The sequence below is a fragment of the Mya arenaria genome, chromosome 4 (genome assembly GCF_026914265.1).
Source record: "Mya arenaria isolate MELC-2E11 chromosome 4, ASM2691426v1".
Taxonomy (NCBI): Eukaryota; Metazoa; Mollusca; class Bivalvia; order Myida; family Myidae; genus Mya; species Mya arenaria.
This window is the reverse complement of record NC_069125.1, coordinates 8,104,314-8,127,034: the sequence shown is the minus strand read 5'-3', so window position 1 is coordinate 8,127,034 and position 22,721 is coordinate 8,104,314. Positions and strand designations below refer to the sequence as shown.

Below are 22,721 nucleotides of genomic sequence, written 5' to 3'. Positions count from 1 at the left end.
TAAGAAAATGCACTAAATCATTAATGCTATTATTTCCAGATGTCTTTTTCAGAATAGAATTGTTTGGGAAGTGTCATGTTAAAGCTGCAGTCTCACAGATTTACTGTTTTTACAACTTTTTTTTTTGTCTTGGAATGAGCAAATTTTTGCATAAATATCTGCAAACCAGAGATAAAAGATTGCTGACAAAATATCTGATTGCAGATTTTCATATTTCCGATCCAAAATTAGTTTTATGACAAAAACCGTTACTAACGGTTTAGGATAAATGCATAAAACATCAACTTTTTAACTAAGATATAAAAAATCTGCAATCTAGTGTTTTGTCAGCAGTCTTAAATGACTAGTTTACAAAAACTTTTGCATAAATTGACTCGTTCCAAGACAAGAAAGGTTGTCCAAATGGTAAATCCTCGAGAGTGCAGCTTTAAAGCTCATGCAGTGCAGTTTCGTTGATAAAAACTACCAACAGTGGGTTCAAAAACAGAATTAATTAAAGGAGGCATATTATAACATGAATGGACACTTCTGATGACAGGAATGCCAATTTTACTATTTTCAGCTGATTTCCTTTTTAGGTCACAAAACCTTAGAATATTTTTTTATTGCCTTATATCTTATCTATACAAAATATGATTTTTTCTATATATTGTGATGGGGTTACTCCTATTACGTACTGGTTTCCTATTTTTTAGCAAATTTGCGTTGGCATCCCTGTTATGGCCTGTATCATGTCTTGTTCATTGTATATACATGCATCTGTCAAGACCAATATTGGGTCTCCATGGATACTTGTTTACACGCCTAATTTCATTGTGATAGAGGATATCAGAAACGCATCCTATACTATTATTTTTTTCAGTACTACGGGGTAAAATATAAAAAATGACACATTATATAAAACTATATTTTAATGCCTTTAATTTTCAATCTCTTTCGTAAAAAAATATATAACAACTTTGTCAGAAGTTTGAATGGAACAAACAATAAGTTGAAAGAATTAGCTTTCTTAAGCTCAAAACTAGATCTAGAAGTTTCCAGTCAAAATATGTGCAAGTGGAAAACCATCATCGGACCCCGAGATGTACCCACTATCTGGTTTGTTTAACACAATATTGGATACAAAATTATCCTTTTTTGTTTTGATCATTATAATAAAACATTTTTTTTCCAGCAACCTATTTAATCGTGTCCCTTAAAAAGTCAAATAAATCAAAATATGACCTGTTTCTGGAGTCTTTGTGAACAACTAAACATGATTCAAAAACGAACTAACAATGTTACAGACTCCAACTTAATGGATCAAAACTGTAATACTTGTACACATGTCCATTCATATCACATAAGGCACATTTCTCATGACACAAACTGCTCAATCTCTTTCGGTTTCTGTATCCAATGTCCGAGACCAATTTTGTGCGTGAAGTTTCGAAACACTTTCTTAGCTTCCTGATAATCCACATCAAGCTCCTTCGCAGCTTGGTAGTTTGGGGCCTGTAACATGTCACGACTTTTTAGCAGTTTGCCGATATCGCGGAATCTGAACAGGAAACCAGCCTTGCAGAGTCGACTGGAACATAGGCCCGGGTTTTTCGTGCTTCTAAAGGGTGATCTGAAATAACAGTGAAAAGAACGTTTTAGTTTATGGTTTAAGCCATCAAAATATTTAAATAGGATGTAAGAATATTGATTTATGTCGTTTTCCCACACAAAGCTGTGCATACCATATCAAACATGCCAAATGAAACATGCCACGTAAAACATGCCACATGAAACATGCCACGTGAAACATGCCATGTCAAAAATGCCATATCAAACATGTGATATCAAACAAGTTTTCCTTACAATAGTTTATACACAGTACATTTACAAGTACATTTATCTATCAATTAATCAGTTATTTATTTATTTTTCATTTATGCATTTATTCTTAAAATATATCAAACAGTAAGCAGTAGACAGAGCTTAATATACAAGCTACTACCATGCAATACGTGAAGTGTGGATAAATTAGAAAGATATCTTAACATACATGCATTACCACTTATTACACAGCACACATGATTTGAAAGGTTTGACAATACTGTACAAAACACCTGCTACATTCATCCCTTGTGACTGAAATTTTAAACATCATTCCTGCTTAATATGTGCACATTGTGCATAATTGCAATAACCATGCTAATGGTTTGCAGTATGTACTGAAGACTGCTTAAAATTTGTGATATTTTTTTTTCAAGATTTTAACAATTCTTTAAGGTTTAAAATTCCAATGCCATTATTTCATCACCCACAGACATCAAGAAGTTCCCTATTTCACTAGGCTTTTAATAAAAAGTTCCCTATTTCACTAGGCTTTAACTCAATAAGTTCCCTATTTCACTAGGCTTTTAAATCAATAAGTTCCCTATTTCACTAGGCTTTAAATCAAAAAGTTCCCTATTGCACTAGGCTTTAAATCAATAAGTTCCCTATTGCACTAGGCTTTAAAACAATAAGTTAGCTATTTCACTAGGCTTTAAACAATAAGTTCGCTACTTCACTAGGCTTTAAATCAATAAGTTCCCTATTTCACTAGGCTTTAAATGAATAAATTCCCTATTTCACTAGGCTTTAAATCAATAAGTTCCCTATTTCACTAGGCTTTCAAATCAATAAGTTCCCTATTTCACCAGGCTTTTAAATCAGTTAAGTTCCCTATTACACTAGGCTTTAAATCAGTAAGTTCCCTATTTCACTAGGCTTTTAAATCAATAAGTTCCCTATTTCACTAGGCTTTTAAATCAATAAGTTCCCTATTTCACTAGGCTTTAAATCAATAAGTTCCCTATTTCACTAGGCTTTAATCAGTAAGTTCCCTATTTCACTAGGCTTTACTCAATAAGTTCCCTATTTCACTAGGCTTTAAATCAATAAGTTCCCTATTTCACTAGGCTTTAAATCAATAAGTTCCCTATTTCACTAGGCTTTAATCAGTAAGTTCCCTATTTCACTAGGCTTTACTCAATAAGTTCCCTATTTCACTAGGCTTTAAATCAATAAGTTCCCTATTTCAATAGGCTTTAAATCAATAAGTTCCCTATTTCAATAGGCTTTAAATCAATAAGTTCCCTATTTCACCAGGCTTTTAAATCAATAAGTTCCCTATTTCACTAGGCTTTAAATCAATAAGTTCCCAATTTCACTAGGCTTTTAAATCAATAAGTTTTCACTAGGCTTTAAATATAGGCTTTAATCAGTAAGTTCCCTATTTCACTAGGATTTAAATCAATAAATTCCCTACTTCACTAGGCTTTAAATCAATAAGTTCCCTATTTCACTAGGCTTTAAATCAATAAGTTCCCTATTTCACTAGGCTTTAAAACAATAAGTTCCCTATTTCACTAGGCTTTAAATCAATAAGTTCCCTATTTCACTAGGCTTTAAATCAATAAGTTCCCTATTTCACTAGGCTTTAAATCAATAAGTTCCCTATTTCACTAGGCTTTTAAATCAATAAATTCCCTATTTCACTAGGCTTTTAAATCAATAAGTTCCCTATTTCACTAGGCTTTAAAACAATAAGTTCCCGATTTCACTAGGCTTTAAATCAATAAGTTCCCTATTTCACTAGGCTTTAAATCAATAAGTTCCCTATTTCACTAGGCTTTTAAATCAATAAGTTCCCTATTTCACTAGGCTTTTAAATCAATAAGTTCCCTAGTTCCCTATTTCACTAGGATTTAAATCAATAAGTTCCCTACTTCACTAGGCTTTAATCAGTAAGTTCCCTATTTCGCTAGGCTTTACTCAATAAGTTCTCTATTTCACTAGGCTTTAAAACAATAAGTTCCCTATTTCACTAGGCTTTAAATCAATAAGTTCCCTATTTCACCAGGCTTTTAAATCAATAAGTTCCCTATTTCACCAGGCTTTTAAATCAATAAGTTCCCTATTTCACTTGGCTTTAAATCAATAAATTCCCTATTTCATTAGGCTTTAATCAGTAAGTTCCCTATTTCACTAGGCTTTACTCAATAAGTTCTCTATTTCACTAGGCTTTAAATCAATAAGTTCCCTATTTCACTAGGCCTTACTCAATAAGTTTCCTATTTCACTAGGCTCTTAATCATTAAGTCTCCTTCACTAGGTTTTTCAATTTTTGATATGACCACAGATCTCCACTGCATCACTGATTTGCCAAAATTGCAGACTTGGCAAATTTCAGGCAATCAACAATAACATCTGTATGATCCACTTACTCATCTATGACTTTCCCACAGAAGCCATTCAATACCTCAGGTTTGTCATCTCCTTCACTCCTGAAATACAAAATAAACATGATAACATAACATAACATAGTGTTTATTGTAATATAAGGCCACCAGCACAGAATATACAAGGCAGTGATGCAAAAGTGGGTGGGGAAGGTCAAAAACTAAAACGTTTAAAAAATAGGTTTTATTTAGCCTTGAGGAACGATCTTTATTGGGAAAGAAACATTTATTCTTGGCAACATGATTTGGGTTAATTAGGAGTTAAAAAATGCTAAAGTCCTAATTACAGCTTTTCATGTTGCATCGAATATATGAGTCATGCTTGTTAAATATCAAACCTCAAAACTAAATAGAAGTTGATTTTTTAAAACATTTAAAATTTTGGTCCCTCAATCAACTTTTGCATCGCTGCCGACCCTTAATACATCAAATATGAACTATATTGGATATTTACAAAACATGTTTCTAGGGTGATGCACAAATCATGCATATCAAAGTAATGGTCACATATATCATGATATACACATAGATATATATAAATGTTTTTATTTCATGCACAAGTAGTTGTACAATAAATCATCCATGTAAGATGAGTTGCCTTCTTAAATCGAATGCTTTCTATACGAAATTTAGATAGCGAGAATATATCACTAGTACCATCTGTTCACATTATATTATTGAACAATTGAAAGCTTGAATGCGTGAAACATGTAGACTGGAACAATTCACGCCGTAAACCATTTTAAGAAGGACAAACCAGAAGAAAGTCGTACTCTTCTTCTATCGGATTGTATCCTGTACTCGAGCATAATGGACCGAATCAAATTACCCGTGCAATATTCAAGTATCGTCCTTTTTCTATCATAAGTGTATGACCCTATCATCTTAAGTTTGCAAAACACTTTTTCCAAGGATATGGTAGGTCTATTGACAAAAAGTGCTCTGGGTCCAGAAGAGTTTTATAGTGTTTATAATGTTCAGTTTTTGGTGACGACTCAATATCTGCATGCAACTTTTGTAGGGAACAGTCTTTCAACCTGTTCATGAACATTTTCATGAAAATGTTTGGTTGGCCAACATCTTGCGCTATCCATTCGTATCCAAAGCCGTGTTCAAATATAATATTTTTAATGTGTGATCGGTACCTTGACAGCCATAGTGTATTGTGTAAGCAACCATCAAATGCTTTATGAAAGTCGACGTAAAATACGTAGAAACAACCGCCCTTTTTGGATAAGTATTTTTGTATCAGCAATTGTAAATTAAAAATATTGTCAACCGTTGAGTATTTTTTTCTAAAGCCTGCGTGCGACTCGTCAATAGCATCATTGATTTCACAATAGCATGTCAGTCTCTTCATCAAAATATTTACAAACATTTTACTGAGGCTGTTTGATAATATTATAGCTCTATAGTTATGACACTCCTTTTTGATCCTTTTTAGATCCTTTTTTTTGTGTAGGGGTAACTATATTTCTATTTCATTCAGGTGGAAACACTCCACGGTCATAAATTGTGTTTAATTGATCTAATAGGTATGTTCCAACAATGTTTATTGTGTATTTATACATGTTCATATTAAAACCGTCTATTCCGGAGGCACAATTTCACTGAAGACTCTTTACACTATCGCTTAGTTCAGACACTGTAATTTGAGCATTTAAACAATCACCAGTTTCTCTCCCTTTCTAGTGGTGTCAAAATTGAGCTATTTAGTGTGTTGTTAGAATGTCTCGCTGAAAAGAGATCATTAAAATACCTGTAGTTAAAACAAATATTGCCCGATATTAGGTCCATGACGTCTTTTGGCTCTGCCTGAGTAGAATTTTTATTTTTTTCCAGAACAGTTTCGGATTTGTTCCATTTGTTTCAATTAACTCAATCGTTTGTTTTCAAAAGATTACTGATATACTCCTGAAATACACAATCAACACACATCTACTCTTGAAATACACAATGAACATGAATATACTCCTGAAAAGCACAACCAACATGGTCTTATGCTGAAATACACAATCAACATGGATCTCCTCTTGGAATACACAATAAACATGAATTGACTCTTAGAATACAATCAATCAACATGAACCAACTTTTGGAATACACAATGAACATGGACCTCCTCCTGAAAAACACAGCGAACATGGTCTTATGCTCAAATACACAATAAACATAAATCGAATCTTGGAATACACAATCAGCATAAATCGACTCTTGAAATACACAATCAACATGGACCTCCTCCTGAAAAACACAGCGAACATGGTCTTATGCTCAAATACACAATAAACATAAATCGACTCTTGGAATACACAATTAGCATGAATCGACTCTTGAAATACACAATCAACATGGACCTCCTCCTGAAAACACAGCGAACATGGTCTCATGCTCAAATACACAATAAACATAAATCGACTCTTGGAATACACAATCAGCATGAATCGACTCTTGAAATACACAATCAACATGGACCTCCTCCTGAAAAACACAGCGAACATGGTCTTATGCTCAAATACACAATGAACATAAATCGACTCTTGGAATACACAATCAGCATGAACCGACTCTTGAAATACACAATCAACATGGACCTCCTCCTGAAAAACACAACCAACATGGTCTTGTGCTGAAATACACAATAAACATAAATCAACTTTTGGAATACACAATCAACATGAATCGACTCTTGAAATACACAATCAACATGGACCTCCTCCTGAAAAACACAACCAACATGGTCTTGTGCTGAAATACACAATGAACATGAATCAACTCTTGGAATACACAATCAACATGAATTGACTCCTGAAAAACACAACCAACATGGTCTTATGCTGAAATACACAATGAACATAAATTGACTCTTGGAATACACAATGAACATGAATCGACTCTTGGAATACACAATCAACATGAATCGACTCCTGAAAAAACACAACCAACATGATCTTATGGTAAAATACACAATGAACATAAATTTACTCCAAAATACACTAGAACTCCGCGAGTCGGATGTGTCGCCTGACGAATTATTTACTGTCGACATTATAGCTGTTAGATTGGCATTTTATTCATTTATAGACAATGATGTTGCCATTTAACTTTCAAGTGTAGGTGGCATTTGAACCCTCAATCAGATATACCTACGGAATAAGTTTCAGGTTGAAACCTCCTATAGTTTACGAGATATGCCACGGACAAAACCTAAGCAAGAAAATTAACAAAGGGCAATAACTCTAAAAATATGGCAGCAAGAGTAACGGTTCTTGTGCACTGCACTTGCCCTCAATGAGATCTATCTAGCTATGAAGTTTCAAGTTGATACCTCTTATATTCTTCAAGATATGCCCCGGACAAAACTTTAAGCATGAAAATTAACAAAGGGCAATAACTTTAAAACTAAGAAAGCAAGAGTTACTGTTATTGTGCACTGCACTTGCCCTCAATGAGATATATCTAGCTATGAAGTTTCAAGTTGATACCTCTTATATTCTTCAAGATATGCCCCGGACAAAACTTTAAGCATGAAAATTAACACAGGGCAATTACTTTAAAACTAAGAAAGCAAGAGTTACTGTTATTGTGCACTGCACTTGCCCTCAATGAGATCTGTCTAGCTATGAAGTTTCAAGTTGATACCTCTTATATTCTTCAAGATATGCCCCGGACAAAACTTTAAGCATGAAAATTAACAAAGGGCAATAATTTTAAAACTATGAAAGCAAGAGTTACTGTTATTGTGCACTGCACTTGCCCTCCATGAGATCTATCTACATATGAAGTTTCAAGTTGATAACTCTTATATTCTACAAGATATGCCCCGGACAAAACTTTAAGCATGAAAAATAACAAAGGGCAAAACTCTAAAAATATGGAAGCAAGAGTAACAGTTCTTGTGCACTGCACTTGCCCTCAATTAGATCTATGTACATATGAAGTTTCAAGTTGATACCACTAATAGTTTAGGAGATATACACCGGACAAGCGAAAATGGGACGCGGACGCCGTCGCCGCCACCGACGCCGCCGACAAAAGTAACCCCTATATGTCGTCTTTTCAGGCGACACAAAAATCAACATGGAATTACTACTGAAATACACAATCGACATGATCTACTATTGAAATATTCCCTCAATATGGATCTATACCAGAAATACACAATCAACATGGACCTTCTCCTTAAAATTGCAATCTACATGATCCACTCATAAAATAGACAATCAACATGTATCTACTTCTTAAATGCACTATCAACATGAATCTACCCCTGAATTATACTTTAACATTAGCCTACTCCTGAAATACGCAATCAACATGAGCTCATCCTGAAATACACAATCAACACTGATCTACTCCTGAAATACACAATCAACATTTATCTTTCCTGAAACAAACAATCAACATGAATTCCTCCTGAAAAACCCAATTAACATGAGCTCCTCAATCAACATGAGCTCCTCCTGAAATACACAATCAACATTTATCTTCTCCTGAAACACACAATAAACATTTATCTTTCCTGAAACAAATGATCAACATGAATTCCTCCTGAAACAAACAATCATCATGAATATTCTCCTGAAACACACAATACACATGTATCTTCTCCTGAAATATACTATTAACATGGGTCTTCTCCTGAAAAACAATCTACAGTGTTTTAAAACACTGAGAGTTCTCACTCACCAGTTAATACTCAGCTGGGTGCCGCTTCCCTCCATCTCCTCAATGTGGAGTGTTCCTGTGGACAGGTGGGGATGGTGAAGTCTGAATGGCGTGGGCAGGTACCTGTTCACCACATCATACAGTCGACAACACAGGGCGCGGGACAGGTGACCGTGATGATACTGCCGACCTGTGGGGTACAAAATTTTGTGTTATGTAGATGATATCGCAAAGAAGGTACTGGTTTACCACCCCATACAGTCGACAACACAGGGCACGCGACAGGTGACCGTGATGATACTGCCAACCTGTGGGGTACAAAGTTTTGTGTTATGTAGATGATATCGCAAAGAAGGTACTGGTTTACCACCCCATACAGTTGACAACACAGGGCACGCGACAGGTGACCGTGATGATACTGCCAACCTGTGGGGTACAAAGTTTTGTGTTATGTAAATAATTGGCACCGAAGATTTACCAGGCCATACAATCAACAACAAATGGGCATTTGGTAAAAAATCAAATTAAACAAATTCCAGAGATTTGTTTTCCAAAACATCGCACAAGTATTTATGAAGAATTGTATACCTTCTCTTACAAAACTGTGTCAATCCAACAGTACCAATAACATTTGGTAGAAATAAAATGAACATATATGCTACAGCTTTGAAATCCTATAAAAGCAGGGCCCAAGTTTTAATAAAGATCACAAGAATTAAAACCATAGATTTCGCGATATTATCATGCGTTTCAATTAAAAATATTGTAAGGACATTCAGCACATAGATTCTGCACGTAACTTTAAGGGTGAACCTGAGCACTCCTAAGCAGCCTTAAAGGTTAACAACTAACAAACCTTGTTGAAAAGGGGTCTAGGTGACTAATTTCACATCTCTATTACTTCAAACTAGTGTGTAGTGTTGAAAGCAAGCACTCACCAAGAATCACAGAGTCAATATAAATGGGCATTAGGAAAGCGCTGAACAGGCCTCCTTGTATGCCCACTGTGTTCCAGAGCAGCAATTTATCACTGCATGACATCACCAGTAGATCCTCTGAACCTTCCTGGAGCTCCTCATAATTCTGTACAGGGGGTTGGTCCTCCTCCACACACTCAATCACCCCTGGGGGTAAAAGGGGGAAAATGACATTTTTTTACTTCACCGCATAAGGTTACCTATCACTTAAGATTATAAATACCCCCATAGTTGAAAACAGGGTGGAACTACTGTGAAATCATTAATGTTCGTGGGGCATTAATGTTCGTCGTTTTTGTGGGTCGGGTGATCCACAAATTCAAGATCCGACGAAATATAGACCCTTTATTCACTTTTTCAATTGCCATGTTATGTACATACTCGGGTTTGTTCGTTACAGAGGCCGCATTATACAGTGTAAATATCTGTCTCACTGTATATCTTACTATCATCGTTTTCTGCCTTTAACAAATAATACACCAAATCATTTTAATGTGTTTTATGAACCAAATGACAGAAGCACGTGCCTAAACGTGTGCTGTTCATGAAAATATCCAGGCTAATAAGATGTGAGTGATGAGTGTCTGTTCTCGATTTTTTTCTTTAATGAAATAAATAATCGATTACATTGGAGATTCTGAGCACCCACGTGACAATGTTCAAAACAACGCGTTCAATACACTCATTAAACAAAACTGTGTGAAAAGATATTGAAATTATGATATGAAATGAGATGATTTGAGTGACTGAATTTGTAAACATCAGCTATCTTTTGGGATTGTTTTCTCAAAAATACTGACCTTCTTGGTGGTTTCACAGTTTTCAAAATTCTTAATTGGCATTCAATGGCTTCGCATAATTATCTGTATTTGTGATCAGGGTACATCTTCTTTTATGACCTTAATTTCAAATGAAATCGATAATTGACATGGGTATATGCAATACCGTAATTGGCATGTCATACCACTTTAGTGAGTATCATAAACTGAGTGATAAAGAAGATGGAAATCACGGGCCAGCGCGTGGAGGTAATACAGATGATCTAGGACTATCGCGTTTCAATTTTTATTCAAAAATGAATACCACAAATTCAAATACCCACGAAATTGTAATTTTTCGGCAAACCACGAAATTTCATGCCAATGAATATAAATGATTTCACAGTATCATTATCGGATTAATATCCTCAGCACCCTCTTGATATTCCTTCAAACTCAGCATAGGGAATTGGTCCTCTTTTAACTAAGTCTACCAAACATGGAAAACACATGAAGATAAACAATAGTATCACTGGACCTTAAAAATACCCCTAAAACTGTGACTAAATATTAATGATAGAAAAATATGCGCAGTCACTGAAAGTTGTAAATAAATGATAAATCTTTAATATCTCGGTTATTTCTTGAAACAGCAAGAATAATTTGTAACATCTGTGGTACTTTATCTAGAGAAATAACTACATGAAATAAACACATGATTATCTGAAATCCACTTACCATCCTCATTTTTCACAGAGAACCAGCCGGGCAAATCGTCACTGAAGGCTGGATAGTGTGCACCTTCTTCCAAATGCTCCTCCTCATTGTTACTCAGTGGCTTACAGGGGCTGAAAAAAAGGGGCTGCTTTCAACTGGCATCAAGGAAAACTTTCTACTAAACAATGTGAAAAAGCTGATAGATGATAAAATCAGGTCAGGAGGTTAATTAGAAGAGTAAACCATGCTTGTGTAGAATCACTTTTCTAATGTAAGAAACAGAAACTTATGTCACTACCGCATTTTCTCGACTTTAAGACAGGGAAATTGGGTCCCGATTTTTAACCTGAATATATAGTCTGCTGATGCAAGTATGGGGCGATTCAGTGAACAACAACACGAAATCTCTTCACCGCGCGTGCTCTGACATCACACAGTGTACCGTTTGATCTACATTTTTCTCATGGCGCGTGTCTGTTTAATTAGTTTGACAGAAATATAATACAGTAAATTGGAAACTCAAAATGATGTAGGTACCTAACAGCCAATTTGACTATGCAGGCAAATGACAAAATGAATGCAAATATAAATCCTTTATGATCTTCGCCAATCAAGGGACAATATTACTGTCTATTGCTAAACAAACACCTATTCGTGCATAATTGCCTCGGCTTTTGGCAGTTTTGCTATTGAAGCCATTTATTTTCATGGTGTTAAATACGGTTTATTGATCACAACATAACGGTCAATCTTTTGATTGAAATTAGGTTAAATTATTTCAATCCTGATAAGTAACGTCCTGTCCAGTCCTGCAACCTTTAAAATAAACATGTGACCGTGTACTAATTATTAACCTCAGTTTCAACTACCTCCAAATAGAGAGCTCACGGTTGCCTGCCATTTTCTTCAAGTAAAACAACAAATTTACCACTAAAGTCGACAATTGTCTGTTAACATTGAACATTTTCACACATTTGGAGGAATTAAAGGATTTTAGATTTGCTTAAAAATTTACCCCATCTTATAAACGAGTCGAAACAAAAAGTACCAGATTTCATGGGCAAAGTTAGGAGGTCATCTTATAAGCGGATCGCCTTATAGTCAAGAAAATACGGTAGTTTATAGTTTTTACAAACTTCTCTTAGCTCAATAGCTTATAAAATCATGCTCAAGTCTGTTTCCTGGGTAGAAACCAGTACTGGCGTCCTTTTCTGCCAGAATGAAGAAGATCCCTGTTGAAAATCAAACCCCTAACCTGATTAGTGACAGATGGACATCTTGACCAACAGACTACCTCACTCGCATGGGTAAATAAACCATAAAATGGCTGCTCCTGACACAAATCATTACATTTGTTAAATTTTCTTTCAAGACTTAAAATCTAATTGAATCGCATGCATGACATTACTGTACCAGTAGTTTCACCATGGCTGCTCCTGAAACAAATCATTAACAATTTTTTTTTTTTAAAGACTTAAGACCAAATTGAAATGCTTATATGACATACAGAACCAGTTCTTTCACTGAATAGTATAACATTACGTGTGACTTAGTTACATTTAAATTGTGGACTTAAGGGCTGGCAGCGATGCAAAAGTGGGTGGGGTAGGTAAAAAACTGAAATATTTAAAAAATACACGTTTCATTTAGCTTCGAGGACTGATCTTTTTGGGGACTGAAACATTTATTCTTGGTGACATGTTTTGGGTAAGTAAGGAGTTAAACAAATTTTACAATTTTTTTTTTAACAGATTTTGGATAAAAAAGCATTCACATTAAAACAGAAAAGTCTGTTGACATTTGTACTTGATTTTCATGTCAAAATGCCCCAGACTACTTATTTAATAATGTCTTGCGAGATCTTGACGATACGTTGTCAAATAAGAAAGTTATTCAGGAAAATAATGAATTTTCGCGGACAAAATTCATTTCCGGGTTACAAAAATGCAATCTTTTTTATTTTTTTTAAAAATAACTGCAATCAACACAAAGCCACAAGACATTGTTGATTGGGCAGTTCCGATAAATTTGAGTCACAAACATATTCTTTTTGTATTAAGATATTTTAGCGTAAATGCTTTTTGATTGGAAATCTGATAAAATATTCTTTCGTAAAAAATGCTCAACTTCAAAATTTCAGCTTTTCATGCTGCATCGGATATATAAGTCATGCTTGGTAAATATTGAACTTCGAAACTAAATAGAAGATGATTTTTTAAAACGTTTAAAATTTTGGTCCCTCATTCGACTTTTGCATCGCTGCAGACTCTTAATACAAGTACAAATGTAGTTCATATGTCTCTTTGTCAATCAGATACAATCATCAATTGAAAAAAAAATACATATCGCATGCAAAACAACATCGTCAGCAGTACTTCCTTCCATTACGCTTCATACATACCATGCGACAATTGACTGACAAAATCTTGTTTAAATGAAAATGCATGAGGCAGGAGAGACAACTCCAATGTATTCGAATGTTACACTTAAATATTGTTTAATAACTTTACAGTGTCAATAGCCTCCGTTGCCATGTGGTCATGACTACTGCCAAATATTATTATACTGAGAAGTTGGACCCGGTTCAACTCCCGTCAAAGTATTTTTCAACCGTAAAGCATCTGGTACTTTGCGGAACCAATGAAACTGCCTCATTAATTATTCATGATTATGAGATTTTCCTTGCCAAATTGCCCACGATACATAACGAAGCATAGCGTAGTGCGAAGCGCAAGGGGTGGGGCTGGGGGGGATATCAAGCATTGCATCAAAAGCCAGTGCTTACCTGAAATGGGGCAAAACTCATCATGATTAAAGGCAGAGTTGAAGGTCTAACTGTACATGTACTTATTGCTGTTAAAGATGTCGTATACTGGCAACAACCACAAGGCTTGTGACAATACCTAGGGTTTAAGCAAGGTATTAAAAAGAACAGGGCACTGCAGAATTAAGGGACAGGGTGTTAAGGGATAAAAGGGGACATTAATTTATTGGACTGAACAGAATTTGAATATTATGAATTTCACAGAAAATTGAAGGATTGTGTTTAATTATAGTAATATTAGTTTGACAGCTAATTTTAATAAAACATTTTTTGATTATCTTAAAGATGCACTCTTACTCTCAAATCAGATTTACCACAACTAATGATATTGTTTTAATAAAAATAAATCCAACAAGAGGGCCATGATGGCCCTGTATCGCTCACCTGTAGCTTTGCTAAATAAAGTGAACATTCTGACCTATTATCATAAAGATCCAATGAAAAGTATGGCCCCTAGCGGCCACTCTTTTATTTGTCCCACTGACCTAGTTTTTTACCCCACATGACCCTATCAGTAGGCAATGCTTCAAACCAAATATTTAAGACCTAGTCCTTGTGGCTTCAGACAAGAAAATTTTAAAGTTTTTTCCTATATAAGCCTATGTAAAACTTGTGACACCCAGGGTGAGGCCTCTTTTCACCACAGGTGCACAAATTGAACAATCTTGGTAGCGGGCCACTAGGTTATGCCACATATAAAATGCCAATGTCTTGTTGGTTTAGACAAGAAGTTTTTTGTTCTATATAAGCCTATGCAAAACTTGTGAATCCCCCCAGGATAGGGCCTCTTCTCCCCAGGGGCATAAATTGAACAATCTTGGTAGAGGACCACTTGGTTATGATACATACCAAATATTGAATGCGTAGGCCTTGCATTTTCAGACAAGAAGATTTTTAAACACTTTCCTTATATAAGCCTATGTAAAACTTGTGACCCCCTAGGTGGGGCCTCTTATCACTTCAGGGGCATAATTTGAATAATCTCGGTAGAGAACCACAAGGTAAAGCTACATACCATATATCAAATGCCTAGGCCTTGTGGTTTTAGACAAGATTTTAAGTTTTCACTAAATAAGCCTATGTAAAACTTGCGACCGCCGGGCAGGGCCTCTTATCACTCCAGAGGCATAATTAGAACAATCTTGGTAGATGTCCATAAAGTAATTATACATGCCAAATATCAAAGCCCTAGGACTTCTAGTTTTGGAGAAGATTTGTTAAGTTTTCCATATCTAAGTCTATGTAAACCACGTGACCCGGGGCGGGGTCATTTTTGACCCCAGGGGCATGATTTGAACAATCTTGGTAGAGGTCCATTAGGTAATGCTACATATCAAATATCAAAGCTCTAGGCCTTGTGGTTTTGGAGGAGAATTTTTTTTAAGTTTTTCTTATTGGTTACCATGGCAACCAGAGTTTCGCATGGAATCCATGTCTTTGAACAACTTTGGTAGAGCTTCATGCAAGGAACATCCCTGCCAAGTTTCATCATGATTGGCCAAGGGGTTAAGGAGATGTTGTTCGAAGCAAAATGTTGACGAACGACGTACATCAAGCGGTCACAAAAGCTCATTATGTCACTGCGTGACAGGTGAGCTAACCATAGGGCCATGGTGGCCCTGTATCGCTTACCTGCCATCGATCCATACTATTGGGACTTTCAGGATTGCAATGCATCAATATTTTGAGTTACTGGTTCTTCCTTAATACTAACTCCAGACAATTCAGAAGAAATATTACCCAACAGGCATGTTATCAAGAACTTGCTTAAGAGATTTTATTCACCAATTCACAAGAGAAATCCCAAAGCAAATCATAAGGCAAATCACAAGGCAACTCATAACGCAAATCACAAGGCAACTCATAACGCAAATCACAAGGCAACTCATAACGCAAATCACAAGGCAACTCATAACGCGAATCACAAGGCAACTCATAACGCAACTCACAAGGCAACTCATAAGGCAACTCACAAGGCAACTCATAACGCGAATCACAAGGCAACTCATAACGCAAATCACAAGGCAACTCATAACGCAAATCACAAGGCAACTCATTAGGCAAATCACAAGGCAACTCATTAGGCAAATCACAAGGCAACTCATAAGGCAAATCACAAGGCACAGATGGCTCTTAGAGCTTAGAGAGGCGGGTATTGACCTCCATCTGTTTTCTCAAAGTACCCTGCACAGATGGGCTAGAAAGCTCATCTGCACCCAAACCAGATGGCCCAGCTGCAGTAGCAACCACAGGCACAGACCCCAGTGGATCTGTAAGGGCATCTCCACCCTCATCAGGCACTGCAGGATGCACATCATGACAGTGACAGCAATCATCTACCTCGAACTTGACCTAGATTTTATACAGAGGATCCTTTTGACCAAGTTGCATTAAGATTACGCTAAAATTTTGACCTCTATTGTGTTCACAAGGTTTTTCTACTAATTGACCTAGTGACCTAGTTTTTGACCCGGGTTGAACCAATATCGAACCTGACCTAGCATATGTTAAGATGATCATTCTGTCCAAGTTTCATTAAGATTAGGCTAAAATTGTGATCTCTATTGTGTTCACAAGGTTTTTTTACTAATTGACCTAGTGACCTAGTTATTGACCGCGGATGGACCAATGTCGAACTTGACCTAGATGTAATAGAAATGATCATTCTGACCAAGTTGCATTAAGATTAGGCTAAAATTGTGACCTCTATTGTGTTCATAAGGTTTTTCTAATATCTGACCTAGTGACCTAGTTATTGACCGCGGATGACCCAATATCGAACATGACCCAGATTTTATAGAGATGATCATTCTGACCAAGTTGCATTAACATTAGGCTAAAATTGTGACCTCTATTGTGTTCACAAGGTTTTTCTACTAATTGACCTAGTGACCTAGTTATTGACCGCAGATGGACCAATGTCGAACTTGACCTAGATGTCATAGAGATGATCATTCTGACCAAGTAACATTAAGATTAGGCTTAAGTTGTGACCTCTGTTGTGTTCACAAGGTTTTTCTACTAATTGACCTAGTGACCTAGTTATTGACCGCGAATGACCCAATATCGAACTTGACCTATATTGTTCTAGAGATGATCATTCTGACCAAGTTGAATTGAGATAAGCCTAAAATTGTGACCTCTATTGTGTTCACAAGGTTTTTCTACTAATTTACCTAGTGACCTAGTTTTTGACCTGGGTTGACCCAATATGGAACTTGACATAGCTTATGTTAAGATGATCATTCTGACCAAGTTTCATTAAGATTAGGCTAAAATTGTGACCTCTATTGTGTTCACAAGGTTTTTTTACTATCTGACCTAGTGACCTAGTTATTGACCGCGGATGACCCAATGTGGAACTTGACCTAGATTTTATAAAGATGATCAGTCTGACCAAGTTTCATAAAGATTAGGCTAAAATTGTGACCTCTATTGTGTTCATAAGGTTTTTCTAATATCTGACCTAGTGACCTAGTTATTGACTGCGGATGACCCAATATCGAACATGACCCAGATTTTATAGAGATGATCATTCTGACCAAGTTGCATTAACGTTAGGCTAAAATTGTGACCTCTATTGTGTTCACAAGGTTTTTCTACTAATTGACCTATTGACCTAGTTATTGACGGTAAATGACCCAATATCGATCTTGACCTAGATTTTATAGAGATGATCATTCTGACCAAGTTACATTTAGATTAGGCTTAAGTTGTGACCTCTATTGTGTTCATAAGGTTTTTATACTAATTGACCTAGTGACCTAGTTATTGACCGCGAATGACCCAATATCGAACTTGACCTATATTTTTCTAGAGATGATCATTCTGACCAAGTTGAATTGAGTTAAGCCTAAAATTGTGACCTCTATTGTGTTCACAAGGTTTTTCTACTAATTGACCTAGTGACCTAGTTTTTGACCTGGGTTGACCCAATATGGAACTTGACCTAGCTTATGTTAAGATGATCATTCTGACCAAGTTTCATTAAGATAAGGCTAAAATTGTGACCTCTATTGTGTTCACAAGGTTTTTGTACTAATTGACCTAGTGACCTAGTTGTTGACCGCATATGACCCAATATCAAACTTGACCCAGATTTTATAGAGATGATCATTCTGACCAAGTTGCATTGAGATTAGGCTAAAATTGTGACCTCTATTGTGTTCACAAGGTTTTTCTACTAATTGACCTAGTGACCTAGTTTTTGACCTGGGTTGACCCAATATGGAACTTGACCTAGCTTATGTTAAGATGATCATTCTGACCAAGTTTCATTAAGATAAGGCTAAAATTGTGACCTCTATTTTGTTCACAAGGTTTTTCTAATAATTGACCTAGTGACCTAGTTATTGACTGCGTATGACCCAATATCGAACTTGACCCAGATTTTATAGAGATGATCATTCTGACCAAGTTGCATTAAGATTAGCCTAAAATTGTGACCTCTATTGTGTTCACAAGGTTTTTGTACTAATTGACCTAGTGACCTAGTTATTGACCGCGGATGACCCAATATCGAACTTGACCTAGATTTTATAGAGATGATCATTCTGACCAAGTTGCATTGAGATTAGGCTAAAATTGTGACCTCTATTGTGTTCACAAGGTTTTTGTACTAATTGACCTAGTGACCTAGTTATTGACCGTGAATGACCCAATATCAAACTTGACCTACAATTTACAGCGATGATCATTCTGACCAATTTGCATTGAGATTAGGCTAAAATTGTGACCTCTATTGTGTTCACAAGGTTTTTCTACTAATTGACCTAGTGACCTAGTTATTAACCGCGGATGACCCAATATCGAACTTGACCTAGATTTTATAGAGATGATCATTCTGACCAAGTTGCATTGAGATTAGGCTAAAATTGTGACCTCTAATGTGTTCACAAGGTATTTCTACTAATTGACCTACTGACCTAGTTTTTGACCCCAGATGACCCAATATCGAACTTGACCTAGATTTCATAGAGATGATCAGTCTGACCAAGTTTCATAAAGATTAGGTCAAAATTGTGACCTCTGTTGTGTTCACAAGGTTTTTCTAATAATTGACCTAGTGACCTAGTTATTGACTGCGGATGACCCAATATCGAACTTGACCTAGATTTTATAGAGATGATTATTCTGACCAAGTTGCATTGAGATTAGGCTAAAATTGTGACCTCTATTGTGTTCACAAGGTTTTTGTACTAATTGACCTAGTGACCTAGTTGTTGACCGCGGATGACCCAATATCGATCTTGACCTACATTTTATAGAGATGATCATTCTGACCAAGTTGCATTGAGATTAGGCTAAAATTGTGACCTCTATTGTGTTCACAAGGTTTTTCTACTAATTGACCTAGTGACCTAATTATTGACCGCGGATGACCCAATATCGAACTTGACCTAGATTTTATAGAGATGACCATTCTGACCAAGTTGCATTGAGATTAGGCTAAAATTGTGACCTCTATTGTGTTCACAAGGTTTTTCTACTAATTGACCTAGTGACCTAGTTTTTGACCCCAGATGACCCAATACCGAACTTGACCTAGATTTTATAGAGATGATCAGTCTGACCAAGTTTCATAAAGATTAGGTCAAAATTGTGACCTCTATTGTGTTCACAAGCAATTGTGAACGGACGGACGGACGGACGGACGGACGGACGGACGGACGGACGGACGACGGACGAAGAGTGATCACAAAAGCTCACCTTGTCACTACGTGACAGGTGAGCTAAAAAGGATGAATAAATGTCAAAAACAATGATTCTTATGAAGGAAACCAAGTTTAATTTGAAAGAAATGCGCATAAAACATGGTATTGCTACCTTCAGAGACTATAGTAGACCACAGTAAATCTTTTAGCATTCACCAATCATTTAATATTTTTGCGCTTTCTGCAATTAAATACACGGTTACAATCTTGTTATCAGTAATTAATATTTTCCATAAATGCATTATTAAGTAAATAGTTAGAGGAACATCAGTCGAAATTTATGCTTGTTATACATGTGTATGCAATGATTTTGAATACGAGTGCCACTTTAAGCATCTAATTCTATAACAGCAGAATGATTCACAATCATGCTGGCCTCTATGGAGGCAGGAGAGGTGCTACCATAAAAGGAAAGGGTGCAGCACCCTGTCTTGAATCTTGAGCTTAAACACTTGAACCTTCACTTTTTTTCTTCATAAATAGATAAAACTAAAAATCCCATGCAATCCCATGAAATGGAATCTGGCAAACATTGAAAGCTGTTAAGTAGATGCAATAAACAAAACATAATGAATGAACTGGAAATAGAGAAAACAAAACATAATGGATAAAATGCAAACATGTTCATGTGATAACCTGTATTTTAAAACAGACAATCATAATCTTCAAAAATCACGTTACTTTTTCTTAATTTTTCGCAGTACATGATTTTCAGAATAATTCAAGAGATCGATGTCACATCACTTACAACAGATCCTTAAAACTTCTGAACATGAATTTTACTTATTTCGAAGCCCTGTCTTATATTTACATTTGAAGGAACACAACTAAATACTCATAGAGTATAAATTGTTATTGTGTAAGATGGCAATATATTTCATGGAGTAAGCTCTAATTTCCAAAATATATTTCATGAGTGGCTTGGAAATAATCACTTTCTTTTTCATGAGATGAAATGAACTGCCATCTTACATTGAAACAAACAGTTTCTTATCTTGCTCATAAACCATTGACTGGTATTTAACTGTTTAACTGAAAAAGCGCCCCAAATTTAGACAAAGTGAAACAGGCTAAAATAAGAGAAACCTTGAAATGGTTTTATGAAAAAATCGTTGTTTGAAAAAATGAATCTATCAGGTTACAATCTATCATTATTTTTCAATAAACTACTTAAAAGCATGAAATAAATTATTTCAACTTATTTATACATTGTTTAAGATTATTAAACAGGCTTTCACATGAACAACCCTAAATTATGAAGCAACTGGATTCAATAAATGAAGCATTAAAATCATGCGATATAATTTAATTATTTAGCAACAATTGTAACAGAAAGCATTAAATTGAACATTTTTCTAAACACAACAAACCTATTGGGAACTTTTCTAAAGTTGAAAAAAAAATCAGCATTTATAAGGATGATTTGTCTGGACCTTGATTTGTCAAACAATCTGCATCCACCACACACTGCTATACACTGCACACATTTTGGCAAAATCAATATTTATGCCCATCATTCATGGTACAAATTATAAAATAATCTGACTATTATTTTTAAAGTGATCCGATCATTCACAAACTTTTATAGATTGAGATATATAGGTATTACACGAGTGGTAATTCAATACGGAATTCATTAAATGAATTTGATAAATGGTATTGAAAGACCACAAAAAGTGATATTTCATTTGCATCATGAATAAGAATTTGATTATTTACAGCGCTAAATACATGGACAGTCACTAAATTATTATTATTATTACGTCTTGTCAAAAATAGTCATAATGGTTATATAAGGATTGTATATTGACGTTATTTCATGATGGGAATGCCATTTATGATATAAATCCAGAATACGAAAGAAATCCACTTGCAATAAGTTTTGTCACATGAAAAATGCTTAAATATATTTTTGCCTTTTTATGCAGCAGAAAATAACAAAGTAACAATAAATAAATTGTCTATCATGAATCATGAATTAGAGGATTATTATTAATGTTACTGTTTAATCACTACCAGTATTAAAAGTGCAAGATCATGGTTACCATTCCACATGTAACATACTGGATAAAGGGTCGATTGTTCAGAACTTTGTTACAACGTTGTTAAAGCTCTCACAGATTTACCATTTTTACAACTTTTTTTAATTTTTGTCTTGGAATGAGCATATTTTTGCATAAATATCTGCAAACCAGTGAAAAGAGACTGCTGACAAAAGATCAGATCGCAGATTTTCATATTTCCATCCCAAAATTAATGTTTTATGGCTAAAACCATTACTAACGGTTTAAGAAAAATGCATAAAACATCAATTTTTGAACTTAAATATAAAAATCTGCAATCTAGTGTTATGTCAGCAGTCTTATATCACTGGTTTCCATGCATTTTCGCATATAATGGCTCGTTCCAAGACAAAAATAAAAGTTGTCAAAACTTTCAATCTGTGAGAGTGCAGCTTTAACGTCATCAAGTTTAACTTTCAAATCTGTATTGCCCCGCACGTTTCACAGATACACTTATGATCCGCAGTGTTCCTAGCAAAACTTGAGACAAATGTTTGAGCTGTACTGGATCTATTTAAAAATATGACCACATCATGAAATATTTAGCCTTTGAAAGTTAAAAACAATTTTGTAAATACATTGTTTACTTTAGCAAAGTTCTGATGAATCGGGTCACCATGCTATGTATAACACAGCTAGGAGTGGTCCCAGATAAAAGCTATGATTTAACATCAATGTGAACAATGCAACAACATTTAAGACAGCTCTCTTCATTACAGTGGATAGAAAATAGCACAAGCCAGG

At 35.4% G+C, this 22,721-nt stretch overlaps 1 protein-coding gene across 4 annotated transcripts in view; it reads right to left on the bottom strand.

Annotated features, from left to right (window-relative positions):
• Window positions 1-899: 899 nt before the first annotated feature.
• The window catches only part of LOC128231236 (adenosine deaminase domain-containing protein 1-like), a 45,585-nt gene continuing 23,763 nt past the window's right edge, over window positions 900-22,721 (bottom strand). For all 4 annotated transcript variants that reach the window (XM_052943778.1, XM_052943780.1, XM_052943777.1 and 1 more), the window contains 5 exons: window positions 11,398-11,507; window positions 9,863-10,048; window positions 8,946-9,114; window positions 4,242-4,301; window positions 900-1,612 (listed from right to left, as the gene is read on the bottom strand). In XM_052943778.1, coding sequence (XP_052799738.1) covers window positions 1,357-1,612; window positions 4,242-4,301; window positions 8,946-9,114; window positions 9,863-10,048; window positions 11,398-11,507 — 781 coding nt within the window. In that variant the 3' untranslated portion in view covers window positions 900-1,356. The remainder of the gene's footprint in view (window positions 1,613-4,241; window positions 4,302-8,945; window positions 9,115-9,862; window positions 10,049-11,397; window positions 11,508-22,721) is intronic.